This window comes from Oncorhynchus gorbuscha, linkage group LG21 (assembly GCF_021184085.1).
Source record: "Oncorhynchus gorbuscha isolate QuinsamMale2020 ecotype Even-year linkage group LG21, OgorEven_v1.0, whole genome shotgun sequence".
NCBI lineage: Eukaryota > Metazoa > Chordata > Actinopteri > Salmoniformes > Salmonidae > Oncorhynchus > Oncorhynchus gorbuscha.
In genome coordinates, this window is record NC_060193.1 from 45,741,544 (window position 1) to 45,765,393 (window position 23,850).

The 23,850-nt window shown below is 45.9% G+C and overlaps 2 protein-coding genes across 8 annotated transcripts in view; one reads left to right on the top strand and one right to left on the bottom strand.

Annotated features, from left to right (window-relative positions):
- LOC124007940 (signal transducer and activator of transcription 1-alpha/beta-like) overlaps positions 1 to 4,941 on the top strand; it is a 34,509-nt gene extending 29,568 nt beyond the window's left edge. For 2 of the 3 annotated variants that reach the window (XM_046318825.1, XM_046318826.1), the window contains exons 17-24: positions 40 to 95; positions 206 to 297; positions 2,764 to 2,903; positions 2,994 to 3,182; positions 3,615 to 3,690; positions 3,840 to 3,960; positions 4,110 to 4,148; positions 4,535 to 4,941. In XM_046318825.1, coding sequence (XP_046174781.1) covers positions 40 to 95; positions 206 to 297; positions 2,764 to 2,903; positions 2,994 to 3,182; positions 3,615 to 3,690; positions 3,840 to 3,960; positions 4,110 to 4,148; positions 4,535 to 4,561 — 740 coding nt within the window. In that variant the 3' untranslated portion in view covers positions 4,562 to 4,941. The remainder of the gene's footprint in view (positions 1 to 39; positions 96 to 205; positions 298 to 2,763; positions 2,904 to 2,993; positions 3,183 to 3,614; positions 3,691 to 3,839; positions 3,961 to 4,109; positions 4,149 to 4,534) is intronic. The other variant, XM_046318827.1, reaches the window with a different exon arrangement.
- Positions 4,942 to 6,716: 1,775 nt separating this feature from the next.
- LOC124008890 (formimidoyltransferase-cyclodeaminase-like) lies at positions 6,717 to 23,477 on the bottom strand. Of its 5 annotated transcripts, XR_006834178.1 has the most exons (12): positions 23,214 to 23,477; positions 22,494 to 22,622; positions 22,222 to 22,310; positions 11,911 to 12,048; positions 11,545 to 11,738; positions 11,327 to 11,456; positions 11,031 to 11,192; positions 10,061 to 10,104; positions 9,238 to 9,376; positions 8,436 to 8,531; positions 7,225 to 8,266; positions 6,717 to 7,138 (listed from the first exon to the last, which is right to left on the bottom strand). XR_006834178.1 is itself a non-coding variant. In XM_046320484.1 (11 exons), exons 2-11 carry the CDS (start codon positions 22,606 to 22,608, stop codon positions 8,183 to 8,185), a joined length of 1,191 nt encoding a protein of 396 aa, XP_046176440.1. In that variant the 5' UTR covers positions 22,609 to 22,622; positions 23,214 to 23,477; the 3' UTR covers positions 6,717 to 8,182. The 5 variants fall into 5 exon arrangements, 4 of the variants coding, with proteins under 4 accessions (XP_046176440.1, XP_046176442.1, XP_046176444.1 ...); XM_046320484.1 differs by having other exon boundaries at positions 6,717 to 8,266; XM_046320486.1 differs by having other exon boundaries at positions 6,717 to 8,266; positions 22,494 to 22,640.
- Between the last annotated feature and the right edge of the window lie 373 nt (positions 23,478 to 23,850).

The window sequence follows — 23,850 nt, forward strand, 5'->3', positions numbered from 1 at the left end:
TCAATATATTTGTATGATGAGGTAAACATGTTCCAACAGGCCAGAAAGCACAGAGGGATCCTGAGGGCCATATCCCCTGGACCAAGTTCTGTAAGGTAGGTGACTACAATATATACAGAATACAACATCTTTACAGTTCACAGACAACAATATAGAAGGACCTAGTGATCCATCTAGACATCTGAAGACAAATTGTCTACTGTAGAGTCTCAGTGAGAAGAGCTTTCCCTTCTGGCTGTGGATCGAAGCTATCCTGGATCTCATCAAGAGACATCTGCTGTCCCTGTGGAACGATGGGTGAGTTATTTCATTATCAGTCGGTTGAACATTATCGGAGATTTGGCAGAATGGTATCTATAGCTTGCCACAACAGACTTCATTCTGTTAGAGCTGCATCTGCAAAATTTATCAGCACAAAAGCAAACAATTACACTGTTAAGCTCTAATTAGTTGAGGAACGTTTAATTCAGTTCTCTTATGTCGAGGCAGAGTTGCTTTAATAACTGGTCGAGGGATTTGGTAACAACAACATTGAGTCACCATCAGTCGATTCTTGTAAAAATGGAAGAAGTCGGTGTTTGTATTCAATAAAAGTTTGTATTAAAGTATGAATTTCAGCAACCCGCTGAAGGACCAGAGTTGTTTTGGACAAACGTACGTGATCAACAAAGAAGAGGATTGTGGACAACAGGAAAAGGAGGACAAAGCACGCCCCCATTCTCATCGATGGGGCTGTAATGGAGCAGGTTGAGAGCTTCAAGTTCCTTGGCGTCCACATCACCAACAAACTAACATGGTCCATGCACACTAAGAGAGTCGTGAATAGGGCACAACAAAACCTAGTCCCCCTCAGGAGACTGAGAAGATTTGGCATGGATCCTCAGATCCTCAAAAGGTTCAACAACTGCACCATCGAGAGCATCCTGACGGGTTGCATCACTGCCTGGTATGGCAACTGCTCGGCCTCCGACCGCAAGGCACATAAGAGGGTAGTGGGTACGGCCCAGTACATCACCGGTGCTAAGCTTCTTGCCATCCAGAACCTCTATACCAGGCTGTGACTATAATCGAAGTGAATTGTCTTGGTAGATAATGTGGTCTGCATTTGATTGTAAGGAATTCTAGGTCAGGTGAACAAAAGGACTTAAGTTCCTGTATGTTGTTATGGTCACACCATGAGTCGTTAATCATAAGGCATACACCCACGCCCTTCTTACCAGAGAGTTGTTTGTTTCTGTTGGTGCGATGCGTGAAGAACCCGGGTGGCTGTACCAACTCTGACAACGTATCCCGAGTGAGCTATGTTTCCATAAAACAGAGAATGTTGCAATCTCTCATGTCTCTCTGGAAGGCAACTCGTGCTCTAATTTCGTCCACCTTGTTGTCTAGAGATTGGACATTCGCGAGTAATATGATCAGAAGCGGTGTATGGTGTGCTCGCCTTCTCAGTCTGACCAGTAGGATGCTCCGTCAGCCTCTCCTGCGGTGACGCATTGTTTTGGATCGGCCTCTGGGATAAGATCCCACATCCAGGGTGGAGGTCCGAACAAAAGGATCTGCTTCGGGAAAGTCGTATTCCTGGTCATAATGTTGCTAAGTTGACATCGCTTTTATATCCAAAAGTTCTTCCCGGCTGTATGAAATAACACTTGAGATTTTCTGGGCTAACAATATAAGAAATAATACATTTAAAAAACTAAGGACCTGAAGCAAGCCGACCATCTCTGTTGGCGCCATCAACCCTTGTATGATGGTGCCAACAGAGATGGTCGGCCTGCTTCAGAGGACTTGTAAGTAAGCATTTCACTGTAAGGTCTACACCTGTCGTATTCGGCGCATGTGACAAATAAAATTTGATTTGATAAAACCAAGATTGAACTCTTTGGCCTGAATGCCAAGCGTCACGTCTGGAGGAAACCTGGCACTGGTGAAGCATGGTGGTGGCAGCATCATGCTGCGGGGATGTTTTTCAGTGGCAGGGACTGGGAGACTAGTCAGGATGGAGAGAAAGATGAACAGAGCTAAGTACAGAGAGATTCTTGATGAATACCTTCTCCAGAGCGCTGAAGGACCTAAACCGGAAAGACTGGAGAGACTTGAAAATAGCTGTGCAATGACACTCCCCATCCAACCTGACAGAACTTGAATGGGTCTGCAGAGAAGAATGGGAGAAACTCCCCAAATACAGGTTTGCCAAGCTTGTAGCAACATACCCAAGAAGACTCGAGGCTATAATCGCTTCCAACGGTGCTTCAGCAAAGTACTGGGTAAAGGGTCTGAATACAGTTTTTTATTTGTAATAATTTCTAATAGCCTGTTTCTGCTTTGTCATTATTATTTAAAAACACATTTTTATGAAACTTTATTTAACCTGGCAAGTCAGTTAAGAACACATTCTTATTTACAATGACTGCCTACCAGGGAACAGTGGGTTAACTGCCTTGTTCAGGGGCAGAACGACAGATTTTTTACTTTGTCAGCTCGGGGATTCGATCCAGCAACCTTTCTGTTACTGGCCCAATGCTCTAACCACTAGGCTACCTGCCACCCCATTATGAGGTAGATTGATGAGGAAAAAAACAATTTAATCCATTATAGTATAAGGCTTTAACGTAACAATGTGGAAAAAGTCCAGGGGTTTGAATACTTTCCAAATGCACTGTACATTTACAGAATTGTTGAACAATGTGAATTTCCCCTGTCAAATAAACATAATAAAAAGTGAAGAATTGTTGTTTATTCTCTTGTTCTCACCCACTACAGTTGCATCCTGGGCTTTGTGAGTAAGGAGAGGGAGAAGGCCATGCTGACTGGGAAGTGTCCAGGCACGTTCCTGCTGCGCTTCAGTGAGAGTAGCAGAGACGGAGCCATCACATTCACTTGGGTGGAACACGACCTAAACGGTGAGTCTGTGAAAACAACACACCCACACAGCGGCCATGTAGGCAATTACAATTAAAAGGTTGACATATTTTGATGTGTGTGTTTTGCAGATAAGCCTGTATTCCATGCAGTGGAGCCCTACACCAAGAAGGAGCTGTCTGCAGTCTCTCTGCCTGACATCATCCGAACCTACAAGGTGATGGCAGCTGAGAACATCCCAGAGAACCCACTCCGTTTCCTCTACCCAGACATCCCCAAAGACAAGTCCTTCGGGAAGTACTATACCAGGGCCTCTGAGGGTAAGCAGCCAGCGACCCTCTTTATTTCAATCCCCTGAATATTATAATAAATAGTATATGCCATTTAGCAGACACTTTTATCCAAAGCGACTTAGTCATACGTGTTACTTATGGGTGGTCCCGAAATAAAGAAGCATTACTGAAATCTACTTCCATTGTCCCACAAAGAGTGGCTGAAAATTCTTCTCTCTTCGGTTTGCTCCTCAATCATGCACCTTGGTAGCAATAGTGTTATTTTTGATTTACACAAAGCCCCTGTAAGGATCCCGATGTCTGTTTGGTAGACCATTGGGGTTGTGTTTTATGACCAACCTCTGAATAATTTTTCTCTGTATAGCGTTGAACGACCATAGGAGTTGGCTATAAACCACAAACAGATCTGGGACAAGTGGTCTTTATATCACTGTTCCACCATTTTGTTTTCTTTTTCAGCATCGGAGCCCATGGATGTGGAGGGTTCCAGCGTCACAGGATACATGAAGACAGAACTCATATCAGTGTCCGAAGTGTAAGTCTAGAGTACCCTTCATAATACTCAATATTCAATTCGTTAAAGGTGAAGATGCCATAAATACTGTATTTGTATTTTCGACTATAGTCTGGTTTGAGTATGATTTGACAATCTGACTTAACTGTTGTTTTCACAATGTGTTCTAGTCACCCATCTAGACTGCAAGACAACATGATGCCCATGCCGCCAGACGTGTTCGGAGAGCTGAAGAGGAGCGTTGCACCAGTGCTCCAGTGTTGGAGTAGTCCTAAGGATATTGATGCTGTGGTGAGTCAAACTTCCCCTCTGGTGTTTAAAAAAAGTTTATTCTATTCAATTGCAGTCTGATGCCAAACACTAAGAATTGATGAACAATGCCATCATTTGCGAATAAGTCTCTCGTCCATTATTGTTCTTTATCATACTATTTGCCTCAGGCGTCTGATCTCAGAGAGTTTTTAGCTGAAGACTTTCAGGTATTGTGAATGGTGCCCCTTTCTCCGAATAAGCATGTATTTGCTAGTAATAACAGGCTGTGGGTGACGTTTCAATTGTGCAAAATAATCACTGCTGCTGGCAAACTGTACCTACTGTAGTAACTTATAGTACTATGTGCAGTACAACTGTTTTTGTGTTTTCAGCATGGGGCTCATGTATGCATGATTGTCTGTAGTCTGCTACATTTCCTGACCAGTAGGCAACATCCTCTAAAAATGCTTTAATTCCTTGAGATTGAATTTGTAATACGCACATTCATTCCAATATCATCACGATGACATTTATTTTGTGCCTCTGACCATTGGTAGCTTTGCATCCATTAAAGACATTTTGCTCATATTGATGTTTTTATCATCCTCTGTAGATGACACCTGACTTGGACTGCAACTGAGCCAACAGACATGTGGGACCAGATATTTTAGTCCAGGAAATGTTTTATACTGAAGCCTATTTCATTCTCATCCTTTACTCTCCTTGAGCTTCAGTAGTCACGTTTCAGAACAAATACTTTTGTACCGAGTCAGTTTAGAAATATACATTATATATTACACTTTACTGAACTGGAAACAATTCATAATTTAGTGATATGTATAAACTTAAAGCACTTAACTACATTGCCTTTAGAAGGTATTCCCACATTTTGTTGTGTTACAGCCTGAATATAAAATGGATTAAATTGATATTTTGTGTTACTGGTTTACACACCCTATCCTGTAATCTCAAAGTGGAATTGTTTTTACAAATGAATTAAAAATTAAAAACTGAAATGTCTTGAGTCAATAAGGATTCAACCCCTTTGTTTTGGCAAGCCTAAATAAGTTCAGGAGTAAAAATGTGCATAATAACAGTTGAGAAGTGAATATCAACCAGATTCAACCACAAATGTAACGATGTACACTGAGAGTCGGGAAAGCACGTTTAGGGAGTGAATACATTTGAATAAATAAATGAACAAAACACGACCAGCACACCGACATGAAACAAACAATGATGACTGGGGAAGAAACCAAAGGGATGACATATAGGGCAGGTAATCAAGGAGGTGATGGAGCCCAGGTGAGTGTCGTTATGCACGTACCGCTGGTGACAGGTGTGCCCCATAACGAGCAGCCTGGTGACCTAGAGGCCGGAAAGGGAGCACACGTGACAACGAAGACCAGAGAGGTTTTCCAATGCCTTGCAAAGAAGGGCAACCTATTGGTAGATACGTTTTTTAAATGACATTTGAATATCCCTTTGAGCATAGTGAAGTTATTAATTACACTTTGGATGGCGTATCAATACACCTAGTCACTACAAAGATACAGAAGTCCTTTCTAACTCGGAGAGGAAGGAAACTGCTCAGGGATTTCAATGTGAGGGCAATGAGGATTTTAAAACAGATTTTAATGGCTGTGATAGAACTGAGGATGGATCAACACCATTGTAGTTACTCTATATACTAATCTAAAAAACAGCCAAAAGAAGGAAGCTTGTACAGAATAAAAAATATTCCTGTTTGCAATAAAGTAGAACTGCAAAGAAAATGGCAAAGAAATTAACTTTTTGTCCTGAATACAAAGTGTTATGTTTGGGGCAAATCCAACATGACACATCACTGAGTACCACTCTTCATATTTTCAAGCATGGTGATGTCTGCATCATGTTATGGGTGTGCTTGTCATCGGCAAGGAGTAGGGAGTTTTACCAAGACAGCATTGAATGTTCCTGAGTGACCTAGTTACAGTTTGAAAAATAATTAGGTTGACCTCCACCTACATAGATGAACAATATAAACACTCATACATATTATGCTTCTTGTGCAACAGGGACTGGGGAGACAAATCCAATGAAAGCAACACTGAACACTTGAGTTATTCAATATGAGTTATTCAATAGCAATATTATATTTATTCATCAAATCACAAGTAGGTTGACTTTAATACTGGAAGCATTAACTAACAATGACCAAGACTGCAACTAGAGGGAGGCACAGATCACGAGTGGTAGCAAATGCTTATGTCCCTATACAACAAGCCAGAGCAGAGGTCACCATCGAAAGTGTCTGTCAATTCTGTAGTTCTAGGTTAAACCAAACACCATGCAACTGTAGCAAAACAAAACATTTTTTGGAAATGGTTTCATTTCCTTTTTCCTCAAATCAATAAACTACCTCAATATGATTTCCTTTCTTCCAATCTTTCATGTTTGGCCCCTAGGACAGACGTAGTCGGCGGCTCTCACATCTTTTTCATTGACTGTGAGAGAAAGTTTTGTCTTCTCGCCTGTATAACAGGATCACTTTGTCATTGTGGGTGTTTACTGTGCTATGAAACCTGGCCTTTGTTGCCATCAAAACAAGTCTCTCAGGGTATTGTTTGGACTGCGGGTTATGTTAATGTTAGCTCCATGGCTGCTGAGTAAATAAGGGTAGCGCACAATATTTTGACCATAAGATAAAGTTCCTTGTTTGTGTCACCATAATTCTTGTAAATCTTCAAAGGAAAACTTCATTTGCCCAACAGTTTGCTTCAATGGATTATTATCAGTTTCACATATGATTAAAATACAATTGAAAGCAAGTTTATTCAATGGGTTTATACACATTACAATGTCAAATACATGAATGTTGTAGATTGTTATTGGGTCAAGGTAATTCAGAAAATCATGGCTGAATTTCACTTTGAGAGTGAAGTGTATTACTCTTACTCTTCAGTGCCTCTTGTGGCGATGCCCGTGGCCGTCTCCAAGCCCACGGCCTTCTCCATGACCATGACCACTACCATGACCATGGTGGTCTCTACCACCAGGACTGTGTCTGCCTCCATGGTCACCACTGCCTCTGTGGTCTGGGGGGGTAGCAACCCTCTGGAGGACCATGGTCTCATCTCTCCCGGAGTGGTGGTCTTTATCCCCAGGAGGACAGGCCCTTGGTCCCCCTGGGGATGTCTCTGCTGATCTACTTCATACCCTGAGGGGTGACGACCACCTAGGAAAGAGAATCAGTCAAAAGGAGAATTATCATTCAAAACTGCTAAGCAAAATAGAGCAGACAGAACAATGGGGATATTTTACCTGAGCTGCTGCCAAACATTTTCAAGTCCCGGCGATGAAATATGTTACTGTGGTAAGAAAATTGCAACAAAGGATTCCGTTTTATAATCACTGTTCGAACATATTAATATAAGGCTTATAAAACAGATTAACCTGCCCAAAAGTTCCTTGTTCAAAATCTAAAGGTATTCCAATGCATTACATGTCATCAAAAGAATGAGGAATAATGATTTGAGATATACAAATACTGAATATATGCCAGAAATCAATAATGCATGTATTTTAGTTAACATAGAACGCAGATTAAATGAAGCGTGTACACGCCTGTAACTGGTTGGTAAGCAGCTCTTGATTCTGTCCTTTGTCTTGTGTGAAGGATGTTCTCTTATTTATAGGAACTGGATAAACTACACCCTTTAATTCCCGTCATGTCATCCTGCCTGTTGTACTACACAGGTGGAGCTGAGGTATGGACAGAGTTCATATCCCGAAACGCATCACTTTGTCATTCAGAAGCAAATAATACTACTCTATCATTTTAGCTTCATGTCGAAGTGGAATAGAGAAGAAAAAAAACTTGTAGTACTATTCTATTTCGTGTGATTCAGGGCGGCAGGTAGCCTAGAGGTGAAGAGGTTGGGCCAGTAACCGAAAGGTTGCTGGTTTGAATCCCCGAGCTAAGTAGGTGAACAATCTGCCGATGTGCCCTTGAGCAAGGCACTTAACTCTAATTGCGCCTGTAAGTCGCTGTGGATAAGAACACTGTGACATCCTGGCTTGGTGTAGGCTGCTGCTATACAGTACATTACATAAGTATTTAGTGAATTCCTAACAAAGCAAAGGAGCACCATTGAGGAGTAGTTGATAAAGCATGTTGAAATGTGAACCCAGTTTATTTGCAATAGATTGATGGTTGTGAAAGCCTGGTTTGAGGCCTAGGCAGGCAGCGGGGGATGCTTTGGTAATGTGGTAACTTCTTTTAATTTTTTCTCTCTGCAGTATCCAGGACTGCATTAGCACTCTCCCTGGCCTCAGTAAGCAGAACTGATGCTCTCTGTTGAGTCTGCAAAACACAAAACACGATTGTATGAGTATAACTATGTAATAAGCCACTGGCTCTCACCAAAATCTGTTTTTTGATTCATTTTCCAGTATTGATAGATTACCTACGTTGCAACCTAGGCAGAATCATTTTGGAGTCAGAAAGACCTTCAGGCTACATTGTAACTTACAGTTACTTTGAAGGACTCATCTGTGATATGCTTGAGGTTGATCACAACGTTGTAGTAGGCTCCAAACACTGCTGTTTCCAGGGCTTTAGCTGCTACCTGCAACGCCACGAAGAATAACCATACAAGGAAGATGTTTTTGTAGGCTGTCTACAGTATAATGCATGTCATAGCTCTTGGGCATCTGTCAGAAAACGTTTTGCAACCATACTTAATGGAGACACTTATGGGTGTCCTGGCATTTTGAAATGCTGTTTTACAGTATGCCAGTAGGGTGGTATGTGTGTATAAGCAGTTGGCACTTTCACGTCTGCTCCCGCCCTTCCCCTCCCTGGAGCTTGAGGGCGCCAGGCTGCCCTGCATCACACACTCCTTCCATCTAGTACGCACACCTGCCTCCCCTCGTCACGCGCATCAGCGATATTGGACTCACCTGGACTCATTCATCACCTGTTTATTTCCTCCCCTATATTTGTCAGTTCCCCAGCTCTGTTCCCTGTTGCTGCATTGATTGTTTTTTGTCTGTGTTACCTGTTTGCTGACACTGTTACTGTCTCGTTCCATGTCCGTTCTATATTAAATGTTTCACTCCCCGTACCTGCTTCGTCTCTCCAGCGTCATTCATATGACAGGCACAAAACAAAATGTTCCACAGTCATTTATGCATGTCCGGTGTCTGCCCTCAAGCAAATAAACAACTGCATAGAAGTCACTCAGGTATGCTTGCAAAGTTGCAATGCAAAGTCCATAGACAGGGACTCTGTTCATGGTTTCTGTCACTGTAAAACCATCCCTCATACAGTACCTGGAGGTCAGACTTGCAGGCTACGTTTCCGTAGATCACCATTTCCTTTAGACAAGGCCACAGCAGGTTGACTCTTTCAGCCAGAGACAGTGGGACCGCCACGGCCTGCTTCAGACCCTCCTGCATGGCAGCTTCCCTCCTGCAGCAGGAACAGGGGTAGGGGTAATGGGCAGGCAGGAGTAGGTAGGAATAGGGGAAGAGGCAGGTCAGAAGCAAGACCAGGGTAGGGGCAGTGGCAGGATTAGGCGTGGGGATAAGTATACAGTGTAGGAAAGAGGAAGCGCAGAGAGGTGAGATAGATTTGGAGCATGACAAGACGACACCATGACTACAAGACTTACACCTTACGTACTATTAGACTAGATGAGCTGGCAGTAAAGGAACTACAGTAAACCAGTCTTCTTTGGGAAAGCCTGCTTTATGTGGTTACAGGGAAGGGCCAGGTTGCTTGCCAGGTAAAAGGAGGTGGCGTGTGAAGACAGGTGACAGCGGGATACTGGAGAATGTACAGTAATGAGTTTCCATAGATGTCAACCTGAAGTAATGATGGTTTAAAATAGTTCCAACGTGTTGCGCTGTTTGTGTGTGTGTGTGTGTGTGTGTGTGTGTGTGTGTGTGTGTGTGTGTGTGTGTGTGTGTGTGTGTGTGTGTGTGTGTGTGTGTGTGTGTGTGTGTGTGTGTGTGTGTGTGTGTGTGTGTGTGTGTGTGTGTGTGTGTGTGTGTGTGTGTGTGTGTGTGTTTAATTACACATCTACTTTACTGACATGCTTCTCTGACATCTTGGATTTGACAGAAGTGCCATATATTGTAGCATGGCAATCACCTTTTGACTTCATCTGATGTGTTCCTTGGCATCTTCAATGCAGCCTGAAAACGAGAAAGTTAAACCTTATAAAACAGGAGTAACTGCATACAGTGTCAGCAAAGCCTATACAAGCCACATTTATTCTCACATCACAGTTAAACGCGTAGTGTAATACCATCAGCCTTCAACAAAATTCAACAATGGCATCACCACAACCTGTGGTGAAAATGCAACAAACTATGACTAGTATGTGAGGCTAGATGGAAGTGATTCATTGACAGGTTCATTGGCAGAGTCAAAGAGATCTAGAAAGTTGTACTAAACTCTTCTTTGTTCCCTGAAGGTTATATCGACACTCCTTTTCCACTAAAATATTACATTCCACTACATTTTCATAGCAAAGCCACAAGACAGCAAACATCAAGATCATACCTTGTTTTCGAACCTCCAAAGTAAGCATTTACAAGAAACAAAAACAGCTTTTATCACTCGTTCTTCACCTGAACTTTTATCATCAGAAGAAATATTCATCATATTTTGTATGACTCTCTGCTTAGTTAAAAGGCTGGGCAGGGTCACATCAGGTTGTGTCACAATGAGCAGCAGGTAGCCCAGCAGTTACTGCGTTGGGGCAGTATTCGAAAGGTCGCTGGTTCGAATGCACGAGCCGACAAGGTGAAACAAGGGCACTTAATCCGAATTTGTTCCAGGGGCTCCGCATTACTATGGCTGACCCTGTAAAACAACACATTTCACTGCACCTATCCGGTGTATGTGACAATAAAACATGTATTTTTTCCTCAAAAAATTCTTAGCCTGGAATCCAATCTGAATATGCTCTGAAACGGAGTAAAGTGAAACAATAGTGAAAAACATTCCGTTAGGATTTCAGTCTAGTTTTTCCCGGTATAGTTCCTCCTTTCCCTAGCCCGGTTAACCCAGACTGAAGGCTTCAATCTGGTTTAACCATGATATGTTTCCCTCTCACCATATAGCGACTGAACGCCTTGGAGTCTGCGTCCACCATGACCAGCAGTTCATTCATGGCCTGATGAAAGGGAGGGATGAGTCTCCTCATGATGCTGTCCAGGCTATCAAACTGCCTCTTCCCATAGGTCATCTGACCCACCATGGCTCCCAGAGCAGCCCCCTGAAATGCACACACACACACACACCTTTGACTCCTCCTTGTATTGTACATACTTTATATTGGTTTATTCCTATGTGCTGAGCAAGGTCATACGGGGAATATAGTCATCTACATGATATTAAAGATGGTTCTACCATTGCAGCGATGGCAGCAGAGACTGACCCTCCTCCCGGAGCAGCGGTTCTGGCTCCCACGCTGCGGACAAACTGCTGCAGAGACAGAGACACCAAACGCTTGTCCTCCTCAGTCCTCTCCACCATGTACCTAGAGTCACAACCATAGAAATAGTTTTGAATGACTAGAATGGAAAAGTCCCATAGGCCATGGAAATAGTGCACTCATTGGCACTCACTCTATGATTCTCTCTTTGGGGACGAAAGGCCCAAGTGAATCAAGCCCAAGTTTACTGATGACCAGGCAGACTTTGTGCTCCTCCTCCACAATGAAGAGCCTGTCTCTCTGGATGTAGAAGTCAGCACAGTCCAGCACGGCTCTCAGAATTATGAGGCCTACAATCTCAGAGCCCACCACTGGCAGGTTCAGGTCCTGGGGAGAAGAGGAAGGAAGGAGAGGTGTCAAATTGGCTCAACTTGTTGACATTATTAGCTGCCCTTATGTCACTGGTTCAAACCACCAGATCAGTGAGAGAGTTTTGTACAATAATGCTGTGCTGTTTTCAGCTGCGGTTGTTGTTGTTGTGGTCGTGGTAGCTCCTTACCTTGGCCGCACTGCAGATCTCTTCGTAAACAGTGTGGACGGGCGTCAGCTCAAAGTCCAGGATGTTGGTGGACACCTGGGCTATGTTCGCCTCTTCCAGGTACCAGCCCATTCCCTGCACCTTCTTCATCAGACCCGGCTATAATACAAATCAATCATGTTACTCTCTTTGCAAGCAGACAAGGCATAGGACTCAAAAATAGACGTTTATTAGTTCAGCGTCAGTTATAAAGAAGAGGAAAACAATAATGTATTGTAAAAATGAGAGGAATTGTCATGTTTTGTCATATATTGTCTTGTCCTTGTGCTTTCCCTTCTGTTCGTTTCCCCCTGCTGGTCTTATTAGGTTCGTTCCCTTTTTCTATCCCTCTCTCTCCCCCTCCCTCTCTCTCTTCTCTCTATCGTTCCGTTCCTGCTCCCAGCTGTTCCTCATTCTCCTAACTCACTCATTTAGTCTTTTCACACCTGTCCCCTATTTTGTCCTCTGATTTGAGTCCCTATTTCTCCCCTTGTTTTCCGCTTCTGTCTTTGTCGGATCCTTTTATGATGTTCGCTGTGCTGTGTCCTTGTCTCGCCCTGTCGTGTCTTGTCTCCTTCAGATGCTGCGTGTGAGCAGGTGTCTTAGTCTGCTACGGTCGGTGCCTTCCCGAAGCAACCTGCAGTCAATGGTCGAGTCTCCAGTCTGTCCTCGTTACTACGAGTGGATTTAAGTTTTTTCCTGTTTTGTTTTCTTCTTTAGTGTTCCAGGATTATTACTTTTGCCATTTACTGGAATAAAGACTCTGTTTTCGCTAAGTCGCTTTTGGGTCCTCATTCATCAGCATAACAGAAGGATCCGACCAAGAATGGACCCAGCGACTACGGATTCTCGTAACACTGCCGTCGAGATCCAGGGAGCTATGCTCGGCAGACACGAGCAGGAATTGTCTGCTGCTCGTCATGCCGTTGAGACCCTGGCCGCTCAGGTTTCCGACCTCTCTGGACAGTTTCAGAGTCTTCGTCTCGTGCCACCAGCTACTTCCTGTTCAGCCGAGTCTCCGGAACCTAGGGTTAATAACCCACCATGTTATTCCGGGCAGCCCACTGAGTGCCGCTCCTTTCTCACCCAGTGTGATATTGTGTTCTCTCTCCAACCCAACACATACTCAAGAGAGAGAGCTCGGATTGCTTACGTCATTTCACTCCTTACTGGCCGGGCTCGAGAGTGGGGCACAGCTATCTGGGAGGCAAGGGCTGATTGTTCTAACAATTACCTGAACTTTAAAGAGGAGATGATATGGGTATTTGATCGTTCAGTTTTTGGTAGGGAGGCTTCTAGGGCCCTGGCTTCCCTATATCAAGGTGATCGATCCATAACGGATTACTCTATAGAGTTTCGCACTCTTGCTGCCTCTAGTGACTGGAACGAGCCGGCGCTGCTCGCTCATTTTCTGGAGGGACTCCACGCAGAGGTTAAGGATGAGATTCTCTCCCGGGAGGTTCCTTCCAGTGTGGACTCTTTGATTGCACTCGCCATCCGCATAGAACGACGGGTAGATCTTCGTCACCGAGCTCGTGGAAGAGAGCTCGCGTTAACGGTGTTTCCCCTCTCCGCATCGCAACCATCTCCTCCCTCCGGCTCAGAGACTGAGCCCATGCAGCTGGGAGGTATTCGCATCTCGACTAAGGAGAGGGAACGGAGGATCACCAACCGCCTGTGCCTCTATTGCGGTTTTGCTGGACATTTTGTCAATTCATGTCCAGTAAAAGCCAGAGCTCATCAGTAAGCGGAGGGCTACTGGTGAGCGCTACTACTCAGGTCTCTCCATCAAGATCCTGTACTACTATGTCGGTCCATCTACGCTGGACCGGTTCGGCTGCTTCATGCAGTGCCTTGATAGACTCTGGGGCTGAGGGTTGTTTTATGGACGAAGCATGGGCTCGGAAACATGACATTCCTCTCAGACAGTTAGGGAAGCCCACGCCCATGTTCGCCTTAGATGGTAGTCATCTCCCCAGTATCAGATATGAGACACTACCTTTAACCCTCACAGTATCTGGTAACCACAGTGAGACTATTTCCTTTTAGATTTTTCGTTCACCTTTTACACCTGTTGTTTTGGGTCATCCCTGGCTAGTATGTCATAATCCTTCTATTAATTGGTCTAGTAATTCTATCCTATCCTGGAACGTTTCTTGTCATGTGAAGTGTTTAATGTCTGCTATCCCTCCTGTTTCTTCTGTCCCCTCTTCTCAGGAGGAACCTGGTGATTTGACAGGAGTGCCGGAGGAATATCATGATCTGCGCACGGTCTTCAGTCGGTCCAGAGTCAACTCCCTTCCTCCTCACCGGTCGTATGATTGTAGTATTGATCTCCTTCCGGGGACCACTCCCCCTCGGGGTAGACTATACTCTCTGTCGGCTCCCGAACGTAAGGCTCTCGAGGATTATTTGTCTGTTTCTCTTGACGCCGGCACCGTAGTGCCTTCTTCCTCTCCTGCCGGAGCGGGGGTTTTTTTTGTTAAGAAGAAGGACGGTACTCTGCGCCCCTGCGTGGATTATCGAGGGCTGAATGACATAACGGTTAAGAATCGTTATCCGCTTCCCCTTATGTCATCAGCCTTCTAGATTCTACAGGGAGCCAGGTTCTTTACTAAGTTGGACCTTCGTAATGCTTACCATCTCGTGCGCATCAGAGAGGGGGACGAGTGGAAAACGGCGTTTAACACTCCGTTAGGGCATTTTGAGTACCGGGTTCTGCCGTTTGGTCTCGCTAATGCTCCAGCTGTTTTTCAGGCATTAGTTAATGATGTACTGAGAGACATGCTGAACATCTTTGTTTTTGTCTACCTTGACGATATTCTGATTTTTTCACCGTCACTCGAGATTCATGTTCAGCACGTTCGACGTGTACTCCAGCGCCTTTTAGAGAATTGTCTCTACGTGAAGGCTGAGAAGTGCGCCTTTCATGTCTCCTCTGTCACTTTTCTCGGTTCTGTTATTTCCGCTGAAGGCATTCAGATGGATCCCGCTAAGGTCCAGGCTGTCAGTGATTGGCCAGTTCCAAGGTCACGTGTCGAGTTGCAGCGCTTTCTAGGTTTCGCTAATTTCTATCGGCGTTTCATTCGTAATTTCGGTCAAGTTGCTGCCCCTCTCACAGCTCTTACTTCTGTCAAGACGTGCTTTAAGTGGTCCGGTTCCGCCCAGGGAGCTTTTGATCTCCTCAAGAAGCGTTTTACGTCCGCTCCTATCCTCGTTACTCCTGACGTCACTAAACAATTCATTGTCGAGGTTGACGCTTCAGAGGTGGGCGTGGGAGCCATTCTATCCCAGCGCTTCCAGTCTGACGACAAGGTCCATCCTTGCGCTTATTTTTCTCATCGCCTGTCGCCATCGGAACGCAACTATGATGTGGGTAACCGCGAACTGCTCGCCATCCGCTTAGCCCTAGGCGAATGGCGACAGTGGTTGGAGGGGGCGACCCTTCCTTTTGTCGTTTGGACTGACCATAAGAACCTTGAGTACATCCGTTCTGCCAAACGACTTAATGCACGTCAAGCTCGTTGGGCGTTGTTTTTCGCTCGTTTCGAGTTTGTGATTTCTTATCGCCCGGGTAATAAGAACACCAAGCCTGATGCCTTATCCCGTCTCTTTAGTTCTTCTGTGGCTTCTACCGATCCCGAGGGGATTCTTCCTTATGGGCGTGTTGTCGGGTTGACAGTCTGGGGAATTGAGAGACAGGTTAAGCAAGCACTCACTCACACTGCGTCGCCGCGCGCTTGTCCTAGTAACCTTCTTTTCGTTCCTGTTTCTACTCGTCTGGCTGTTCTTCAGTGGGCTCACTCTGCCAAGTTAGCTGGCCATCCCGGAGTTCGAGGTACACTTGCTTCTATTCTCCAGCGCTTTTGGTGGCCTACTCAGGAGCGTGACACGCGCCGTTTCGTGGCTGCTTGTTCGGACTGCGCGCAGACTAAGTCAGGTAACTCTCCTCCTGCCGGTCGTCTCAGACCGCTTCCCATTCCTTCTCGACCATGGTCTCACATCGCCTTAGACTTCATTACCGGTCTGCCTTCGTCTGCGGGGAAGACTGTGATTCTTACGGTTGTCGATAGGTTCTCTAAGGCGGCACATTTCATTCCCCTCGCTAAGCTTCCTTCCGCTAAGGAGACGGCACAAATCATCATCGAGAATGTGTTCAGAATTCATGGCCTCCCGTTAGACGCCGTTTCAGACAGAGGTCCGCAATTCACGTCACAGTTTTGGAGGGAGTTCTGTCGTTTGATTGGTGCTTCCGTCAGTCTCCCGGTTTTCATCCCCAGTCTAACGGTCAAGCAGAAAGGGCCAATCAGACGATTGGTCGCATACTACGCAGCCTTTCTTTTAGAAACCCTGCGTCTTGGGCAGAACAGCTCCCCTGGGCAGAATACGCTCACAACTCGCTTCCTTCGTCTGCTACCGGGCTATCTCCGTTTCAGAGTAGTCTGGGTTACCAGCCTCCTCTGTTCTCGTCCCAGCTCGCCGAGTCCAGCGTTCCCTCCGCTCAGGCGTTTGTCCAACGTTGTGAGCGCACCTGGAGGAGGGTGAGGTCTGCACTTTGCCGTTACAGGGCGCAGACTGTGAGAACCGCCAATAAACGTAGGATTAAGAGTCCTAGGTATTGTCACGGCCAGAGAGTGTGGCTTTCCACTCGTAACCTTCCCCTTACGACAGCTTCTCGTAAGTTGACTCCGCGGTTCATTGGTCCGTTCCGTGTCTCCCAGGTCGTCAATCCTGTCGCCGTGCGACTGCTTCTTCCGCGACATCTTCGTCGCGTCCATCCTGTCTTCCATGTCTCCTGTGTCAAGCCCTTTCTTCGCACCCCCGTTCGTCTCCCCCCGTCCTTGTCGAGGGCGCACCTATTTACAAGGTACGTAGGATCATGGACATGCGTTCTCGGGGACGTGGTCACCAGTACTTAGTGGATTGGGAGGGTTACGGTCCTGAGGAGAGGAGTTGGGTTCCATCTCGGGACGTGCTGGACCGTTCGCTGATTGATGATTTCCTCCGTTGCCGCCAGGATTCCTCCTCGAGTGCGCCAGGAGGCGCTCGGTGAGTGGGGGGGTACTGTCATGTTTTGTCATATATTGTCTTGTCCTTGTGCTTTCCCTTCTGTTCGTTTCCCCCTGCTGGTCTTATTAGGTTCGTTCCCTTTTTCTATCCCTCTCTCTCCCCCTCCCTCTCTCTCTTCTCTCTATCGTTCCGTTCCTGCTCCCAGCTGTTCCTCATTCTCCTAACTCACTCATTTAGTCTTTTCACACCTGTCCCCTATTTTGTCCTCTGATTTGAGTCCCTATTTCTCCCCTTGTTTTCCGCTTCTGTCTTTGTCGGATCCTTTTATGATGTTCGCTGTGCTGTGTCCTTGTCTCGCCCTGTCGTGTCTTGTCTCCTTCAGATGCTGCGTGTGAGCAGGTGTCTTAGTCTGCTACGGTCGGTGCCTTCCCGAAGCAACCTGCAGTCAATGGTCGAGTCTCCAGTCTGTCCTCGTTACTACGAGTGGATTTAAGTTTTTTCCTGTTTTGTTTTCTTCTTTAGTGTTCCAGGATTATTACTTTTGCCATTTACTGGAATAAAGACTCTGTTTTCGCTAAGTCGCTTTTGGGTCCTCATTCATCAGCATAACAGGAATCTCTTCCAACGCCAAAGTAGCCGCGTGTCATTCATCTCTGACATTGGGCGATCAAGACCGACAGTAGCGAAGCCTACCCTACCTGGTCTTTGCTTCTGCCTTTTTTCCCGGATATCTAGTGCGATCCGATGGGCTTGTTCCTTCGTGCTGGAGGTGGTTAATGTTGTAGGCAACCAGGAATTTGCGAGCCCCTGCTACTGTAGCTCCCCAGGAGGCCACGAAGGTGGCAGGGCCATAGTCAGGAGCCCACTCTGTCCTCTTCAACTGAGAACAATAGACACATCGGCATCATTTAGTGCTTCCAACCCCCTTTAAACATTGTGTGTTTGAGCTACAGACTTTTTTTTACATTTACATTTACATTTAAGTCATTTAGCAGACGCTCTTATCCAGAGCGACTTATTGGATTCGTCTATTTCTTCCGCATCTGCCAATACCAAACATTAGCCTGGGGGTTGAGCAGTGTTAATGAGAACAAGGCCGGATCCAGAAAATGGTTATTCTCACAAAAACATCTATAAAGTCTGAACGGTTTGAGCTACAAACTAATATGACCCCAGTATGAAAAGCTAAGACTCTCATGAGTTTTGCTCTATGACGCTCACAAGCCACAAAAGAGTCATTAGAAAGGTAAGGGATCTTCTACATAGAAAATCATACACAATTATTGCACATTGTGTAAAATACTGTAAAAAGCTCACATAGTTGCTGTCACAAACACCAAACTCCACATAGTTGCTGTCACAAACACCAAACTCCACATAGTTGCTGTCACAAACACCAAACTCCACATCGATGTCACTGACTAATTATTAATTTCCCACTGAGCAAACAATCTGTACTTGCAGCATTCTTATTAAAAAAAAACGTTTTTATCAAGTTTTTGCTTGGTGGGCCTTATTTTTTATTGACATCAATTGACAATAAAACTCATGAATGCAACTGTTTATGTCAACCTGTTTTGTGTTCCACGTGTATCCCTGGTTGTCTTGAAAACAAAATTGTAAAACACTTCAATGTGAGGATATAGAGTTGAAGTCGGAAGTTTACATACAGTTAGGTTGGAGTCATTAAAACTCGTTCTTCAACCACTCCACACATTTCTTGCTAACAAACTATAGTTTTGGCAATTCGGTTAGAACATCTACTTAGTTCATGACACAAGTCATTTTTCCAACAATTGTTTACAGACAGATTATTTCACTTAAAAATCACTGTATCACAATTCCAGTGGGTCAAAAGCTTACATACACTAAGTTGACTGTGGCTTTAAAAGGTTGGAAAATTCCAGACAATGATGTCATGGCTTTAGAAGCTTCTGATAGGCTAATTGACATAATTTGAGTCAATTGGAGGTGTACCTGTGGATGAATTTCAAGGCCTACTTTCAAACTCTTTGCTTGACATCATGGGAAAATCTAAAGAAATCAGCCAAGACCTCAGAAAAATAATTGTAGACCTCCACAAGTCTGATTCATCCTTGGGAGCAATTTCCAAACGGCAGAAGGTACCACGTTCATCTGTACAAACAATAGTACGCAACTATAAACACCATGGGACCACGCAGCCGTCATATCGCTCAGGAAGGAGATGCGTTCTGTCTCCTAGAGATGAATGTACTTTGGTGAGAAAAATGCAAATCAATCCCTGTCACGCCTTGGTCATTGTATTTTGTGTTTTTGTTATATGTTTGGGTAGGCCAGGGTGTGACATGGGTTTATATGTTGTTTTTCTTATTGGAGTTTGTAGTATTTGGGATCACGGCTTATTAGGGGTGTTGTATAGGCTTGGCTGCCTGAGGCGATTCTCAATTGGAGTCAGGTGCTTCGCGTTGTCTCTGATTGGGAACCGTATTTAGGCAGCCTGACTTTCGCTTTGCATTTTGTGGGTGTTTGTTCCTGTCTCTGTGTAGTGTTCACCAGATAGGCTGTAATAGGTTTCACGTTCCGTTTGTTGTTTTTGTATTTAAGAGTTATTTCATGTATCGTTCCGTTTTCCTTCATTAAAGTCATGAGTAACCACTACGCTGCATTTCGGTCCGACTTTCTTCATTCAACAGACGAACAGCGTTACAGAAACACCCACCACTCACGGACGGAGCAGCGTGTAACTGGCAACGACGCAGATAACTGGCAGGAGCTAATGGAGTATATGACGTGGGAAGAAATTGACAGGTGGGCGGCCGACCCAGAGAGAGTGCAGGCGCCCGCCTGGGATTCGCTTCAGCAGTGCGAGGAGGGCTACAGGCGAATCGAGTCAAAGAAAAAGACACACCGGCTAAAACGGAGAGGCGCTGGTATAAACAGGCAGCGACAGCTGGAGCAGCAAAGGGAGGATGAATTATTCGGAGAATGGACATGGGAAGACATGTTGGATGGTAAAGGTTGTTACACTTGGGAGGAGATATTGGCCGGAAGAGATCGCCTCCCATGGTAAACAGGTGGAGGCACTAAGGAGAGCAGAGGCTGCCGACGATACGAGGGAACACGGTTGGCAAGGAAACCTGAAAAACAGCCCAAAAAAATTATTGGGGGGAGGCTAGAAGGGAGAATAGTTATGCCAGGTAGGAGACCTGCGCAAACTCCCTGTGCTCACCGTTGGGCTAGAGAGACCGGGCAGGCACCGTGTTATGCTATGGAGCGCACAGTGTTTTCAGTGCGGGAGCATAGCCCGGTGCGGCACATACCAGCTCTTCCTATTGGCCGGGCTAGAGTGGGCATCGAGCCAGGTAAGCTTGGGCAGGCTCGGTGCTCAAGAGCTCCAGTGCGCCTGCGCGGTCCGGTCTATCCAGAGCCACCTCTACACACCAGTCCTCCGGTAGCAGCTCCCCGCACCAGGCTTCCTGTGCGTGTTCTCGCGCCAGTACCACCAGTTCCAGCACCACGCACCAGGCCTCCAGTGCGCCTCGCCTGTTCAGCGCAGCCAGCGCTTTTCTCCTCTCCTGCGCTGTTGGAGTCTCCCGCCTGTTTAGCACATCCAGAGCCTTTCTCCTCTCCTGCGCTGCCGGAGTCTCCAGTCTGCCCAGCGCGGCCAGTGCTCCCAGTCTGCCCAGCGCGGCCAGTGCTCCCAGTCTGCCCAGCGCGGCCAGTGCTCCCAGTCTGCCCAACGCGGCCAGTGCTCCCAGTCTGCCCAGCGCCGCCAGTGCCGCCAGTCAGCCCAGCGCTGCCCGACAACCAGTCTCTTCCAGATCTGCTCGACAACCAGTCTCTTCCAGATCTGCCCGATAACCAGTCTCTTCCAGATCTGCTCGACAACCAGTCTCTTCTAGATCTGCCAGCCAGCCAGGATTTACCGGAGCCTACTACCTGCCTGAGCTTCATCTCAGTACTGGGCTTCCTCTTAGTACTGGGCTTCCTCTCTGTACCGGGCTTCCCCTCAGTCCCGGGCTGCTTCGGTCCCGAGCTGCCCCTCTGTCCCGGGCTGCCCCTCTGTCCCGGGCTGCCCCTCTGTCTTGAGATGCCCCTCTGTCCTGAGATGCCCCTCTGTCCTGAGATGCCCCTCTGTCCCGAGCTGCCCCTCTGTCCCGAGCTGCCCCTCTGTCCCGAGCTGCCCCTCTGTCCCGAGCTGCCCCTCTGTCACGAGCTGCTCCTCTGTCACGAGCTGCTCCTCAGTTATGTGGGGATCTGGGTGAGGACTATTAGGCCATGGTCAGCGGAGAAGGTGGATTATCCCAGGACGCGAAGGGGAGGAAATAGGACATTTATGGAGTGGGGTCCACGTCCCGAGCCAGAACCGCCACCATGGACAGACGCCCACCCGGACCCTCCCTATGCTCTTGAGGTGCGTCCGGGAGTCCGCACCTTAGGGGGGGGTTCTGTCACGCCTTGGTCATTGTATTTTGTGTTTTTGTTATATGTTTGGGTAGGCCAGGGTGTGACGTGGGTTTATATGTTGTTTTTCGTATTGGGGTTTGTAGTATTTGGTATCGCGGCTAATTAGGGGTGTTGTATAGGCTTGGCTGCCTGAGGCTATTCTCAATTGGAGTCAGGTGCTTCGCGTTGTCTCTGATTGGGAACCGTATTTAGGCAGCCTGACTTTTGCTTTGTATATTGTGGATGTTTGTTCCTGTCTCTGTGTAGTGTTCACCAGATAGGCTGTAATAGGTTTCACGTTCCGTTTGTTGTTTTTGTATTTAAGAGTTATTTCATGTATCGTTACGTTTTCCTTCATTAAAGTCATGAGTAACCACTACGCTGCATTTCTTCGGTCTGACTTTCTTCATTCAACAGACGAACACCGTTACAATCCCAGAACAACAGCATGTGAAGACGTACAGAAAATGTTTGACCTCTGTCATTGCCAACAAAGGGTATATAACAAAGTATTGAGATAAACTTTTGTTATTGACCAAATACTTATTTTCCGCCATAATTTGCAAATAAATTCATAAAAAATCCTACAATGTGATTTTCTGGATTTTTTCTCTAATTTTGTCAGTCATAGTTGAAGTGTACCTATGATGGAAATTACAGGCCTATCTCATCTTTTTAAGTGGGAGAACTTGCACACTTGGTGGCTGAATAAATACTTTTTTGCCCCACTGTAACTGAAAGTAGTGAAAGTACTGCCTTTGAGTTTTAGCTTATTTTTCGCTGCTCTATTCTCTTATACAATGAGGGAAATGTTGCCCATAGGGTATGAATACAATAAAGTTAGGTCAAACTCACTTTCTCTGACAAGGCCTCATACTCTCCTGCCCGGACAGAGGGAAGAGATCTCCTGTTCTCTTTCCTCGCTGCTTCTCCATAAAGATACACTATGGAGAAACAACAACGTGTCTTATTCACCTGTATGTGGCTTTTTGCGAGCAATACCATATGGGATAGAATACACAGAACCAAGGGGCACTGCACTAAAACTGACCTTGTGGCTTTGTCTACAGCAAAGTAAATGGCCAATGTGTTAACTATAGGTCAATAGGTCAGAGAGGAAAACCTACCAGGTACATGCATCACATCTGTTAAGTGCTGGGCAAAAATGTTGGCACAGTTGACACAGTCGTCCATTGTGACATTCTGGACAGGGATGAAGGGACACACGTCCATGGCGCCCATCCGTGGATGCTCCCCTACAACAAACGTACATACTATTCCACTAAACACACTAAACAACTTATCAACAGTACTTAGTCACACCTTATTTGCACTTAAAGTGAGGTGGAGAGGAGTTGTGGTATTTCTGAACTATGGCGTCAGCATTTGTGGGTTCGATTACAGGCTCAAAATGGCCAGAAACATGGCCTTCTGAAACTCGTCAGTCTATTCTTATTCTGAGAAATGAAGGCTATTCCATGTGAGAAATTGCCAAGAAACGGAAGATTTCGTACAAAGCTGCGTACTGCTCCCTTCACAGAACAGAGCAAACTGGCTCTAACCAGAATAGAAAGAGGAGTGGGAGGCCCCGGTGCACAACTGATCAAGAGGACTAGTACATTAGAGTGTCTAGTTTGAGAAACATACTCCTCACAAGTCCTCAACTGGCAGCTTCATTAAATGGTACCCGCAAAACACCAGTCTCAACATCAACAGCGAAGAGGCGACTCTGGGATGCTGGTCTTCGAGGCAGGTGTATTGTGTTAATCACACCAGACTACTACTAACGGTTTCCTTCTGCTGTGCCAACAGATAATCCACTTTCTGTATCTCCCATGCCTACTCACCTTTTTGTTCCGGCCCTCTGAGAAGTTGGGCACACACTCCACCAGCTTAGCCATGTATGCGTAATAATCACAGAGTCGGGTCATCCGAGACAAGGAATCAGACCAATTTAAGGCATACGTTTATTCCCCCTTTCTCTCTGCTCCACGAGCACATACCAACCCATCCAGTCTGTCTCTTCATCCCCAAACGGGACATTTAAGCAGTCTGTCCATCTGTAACGTTGGTTGAATCATTAACTTGCTCTATTGTCCTCTTATCTAGGGCAGCTGGCAGTGATTCCCAGGCTGCTCTAGTCTAATATTTACCAGGACCTAGTGCGGATGGTGCCAGCCACTCATGCAACATTCACAGACACAAATCCCTGAGTCACCATAGGTTAGACTTAAATACTGGAGCACCAGATGTGAAGGGTGAAGGAATAAATCCAGTATGATCAAAGGAAGTATCCAAGCTGACAGACGGATAGCTGGTGAACTCTCCACTCTAGCTGTTACCTCTGCGTTCTCACCACAGCCATAGTAAACACTTGGCTAAGTCCTATTAGATGATATCTCAGGATCAGAGATGGCAATTTCAATAATTATGATTGAAATGCGAAGTGGTGCACAGATCTAGCCCCACCGCTGCATTACGATA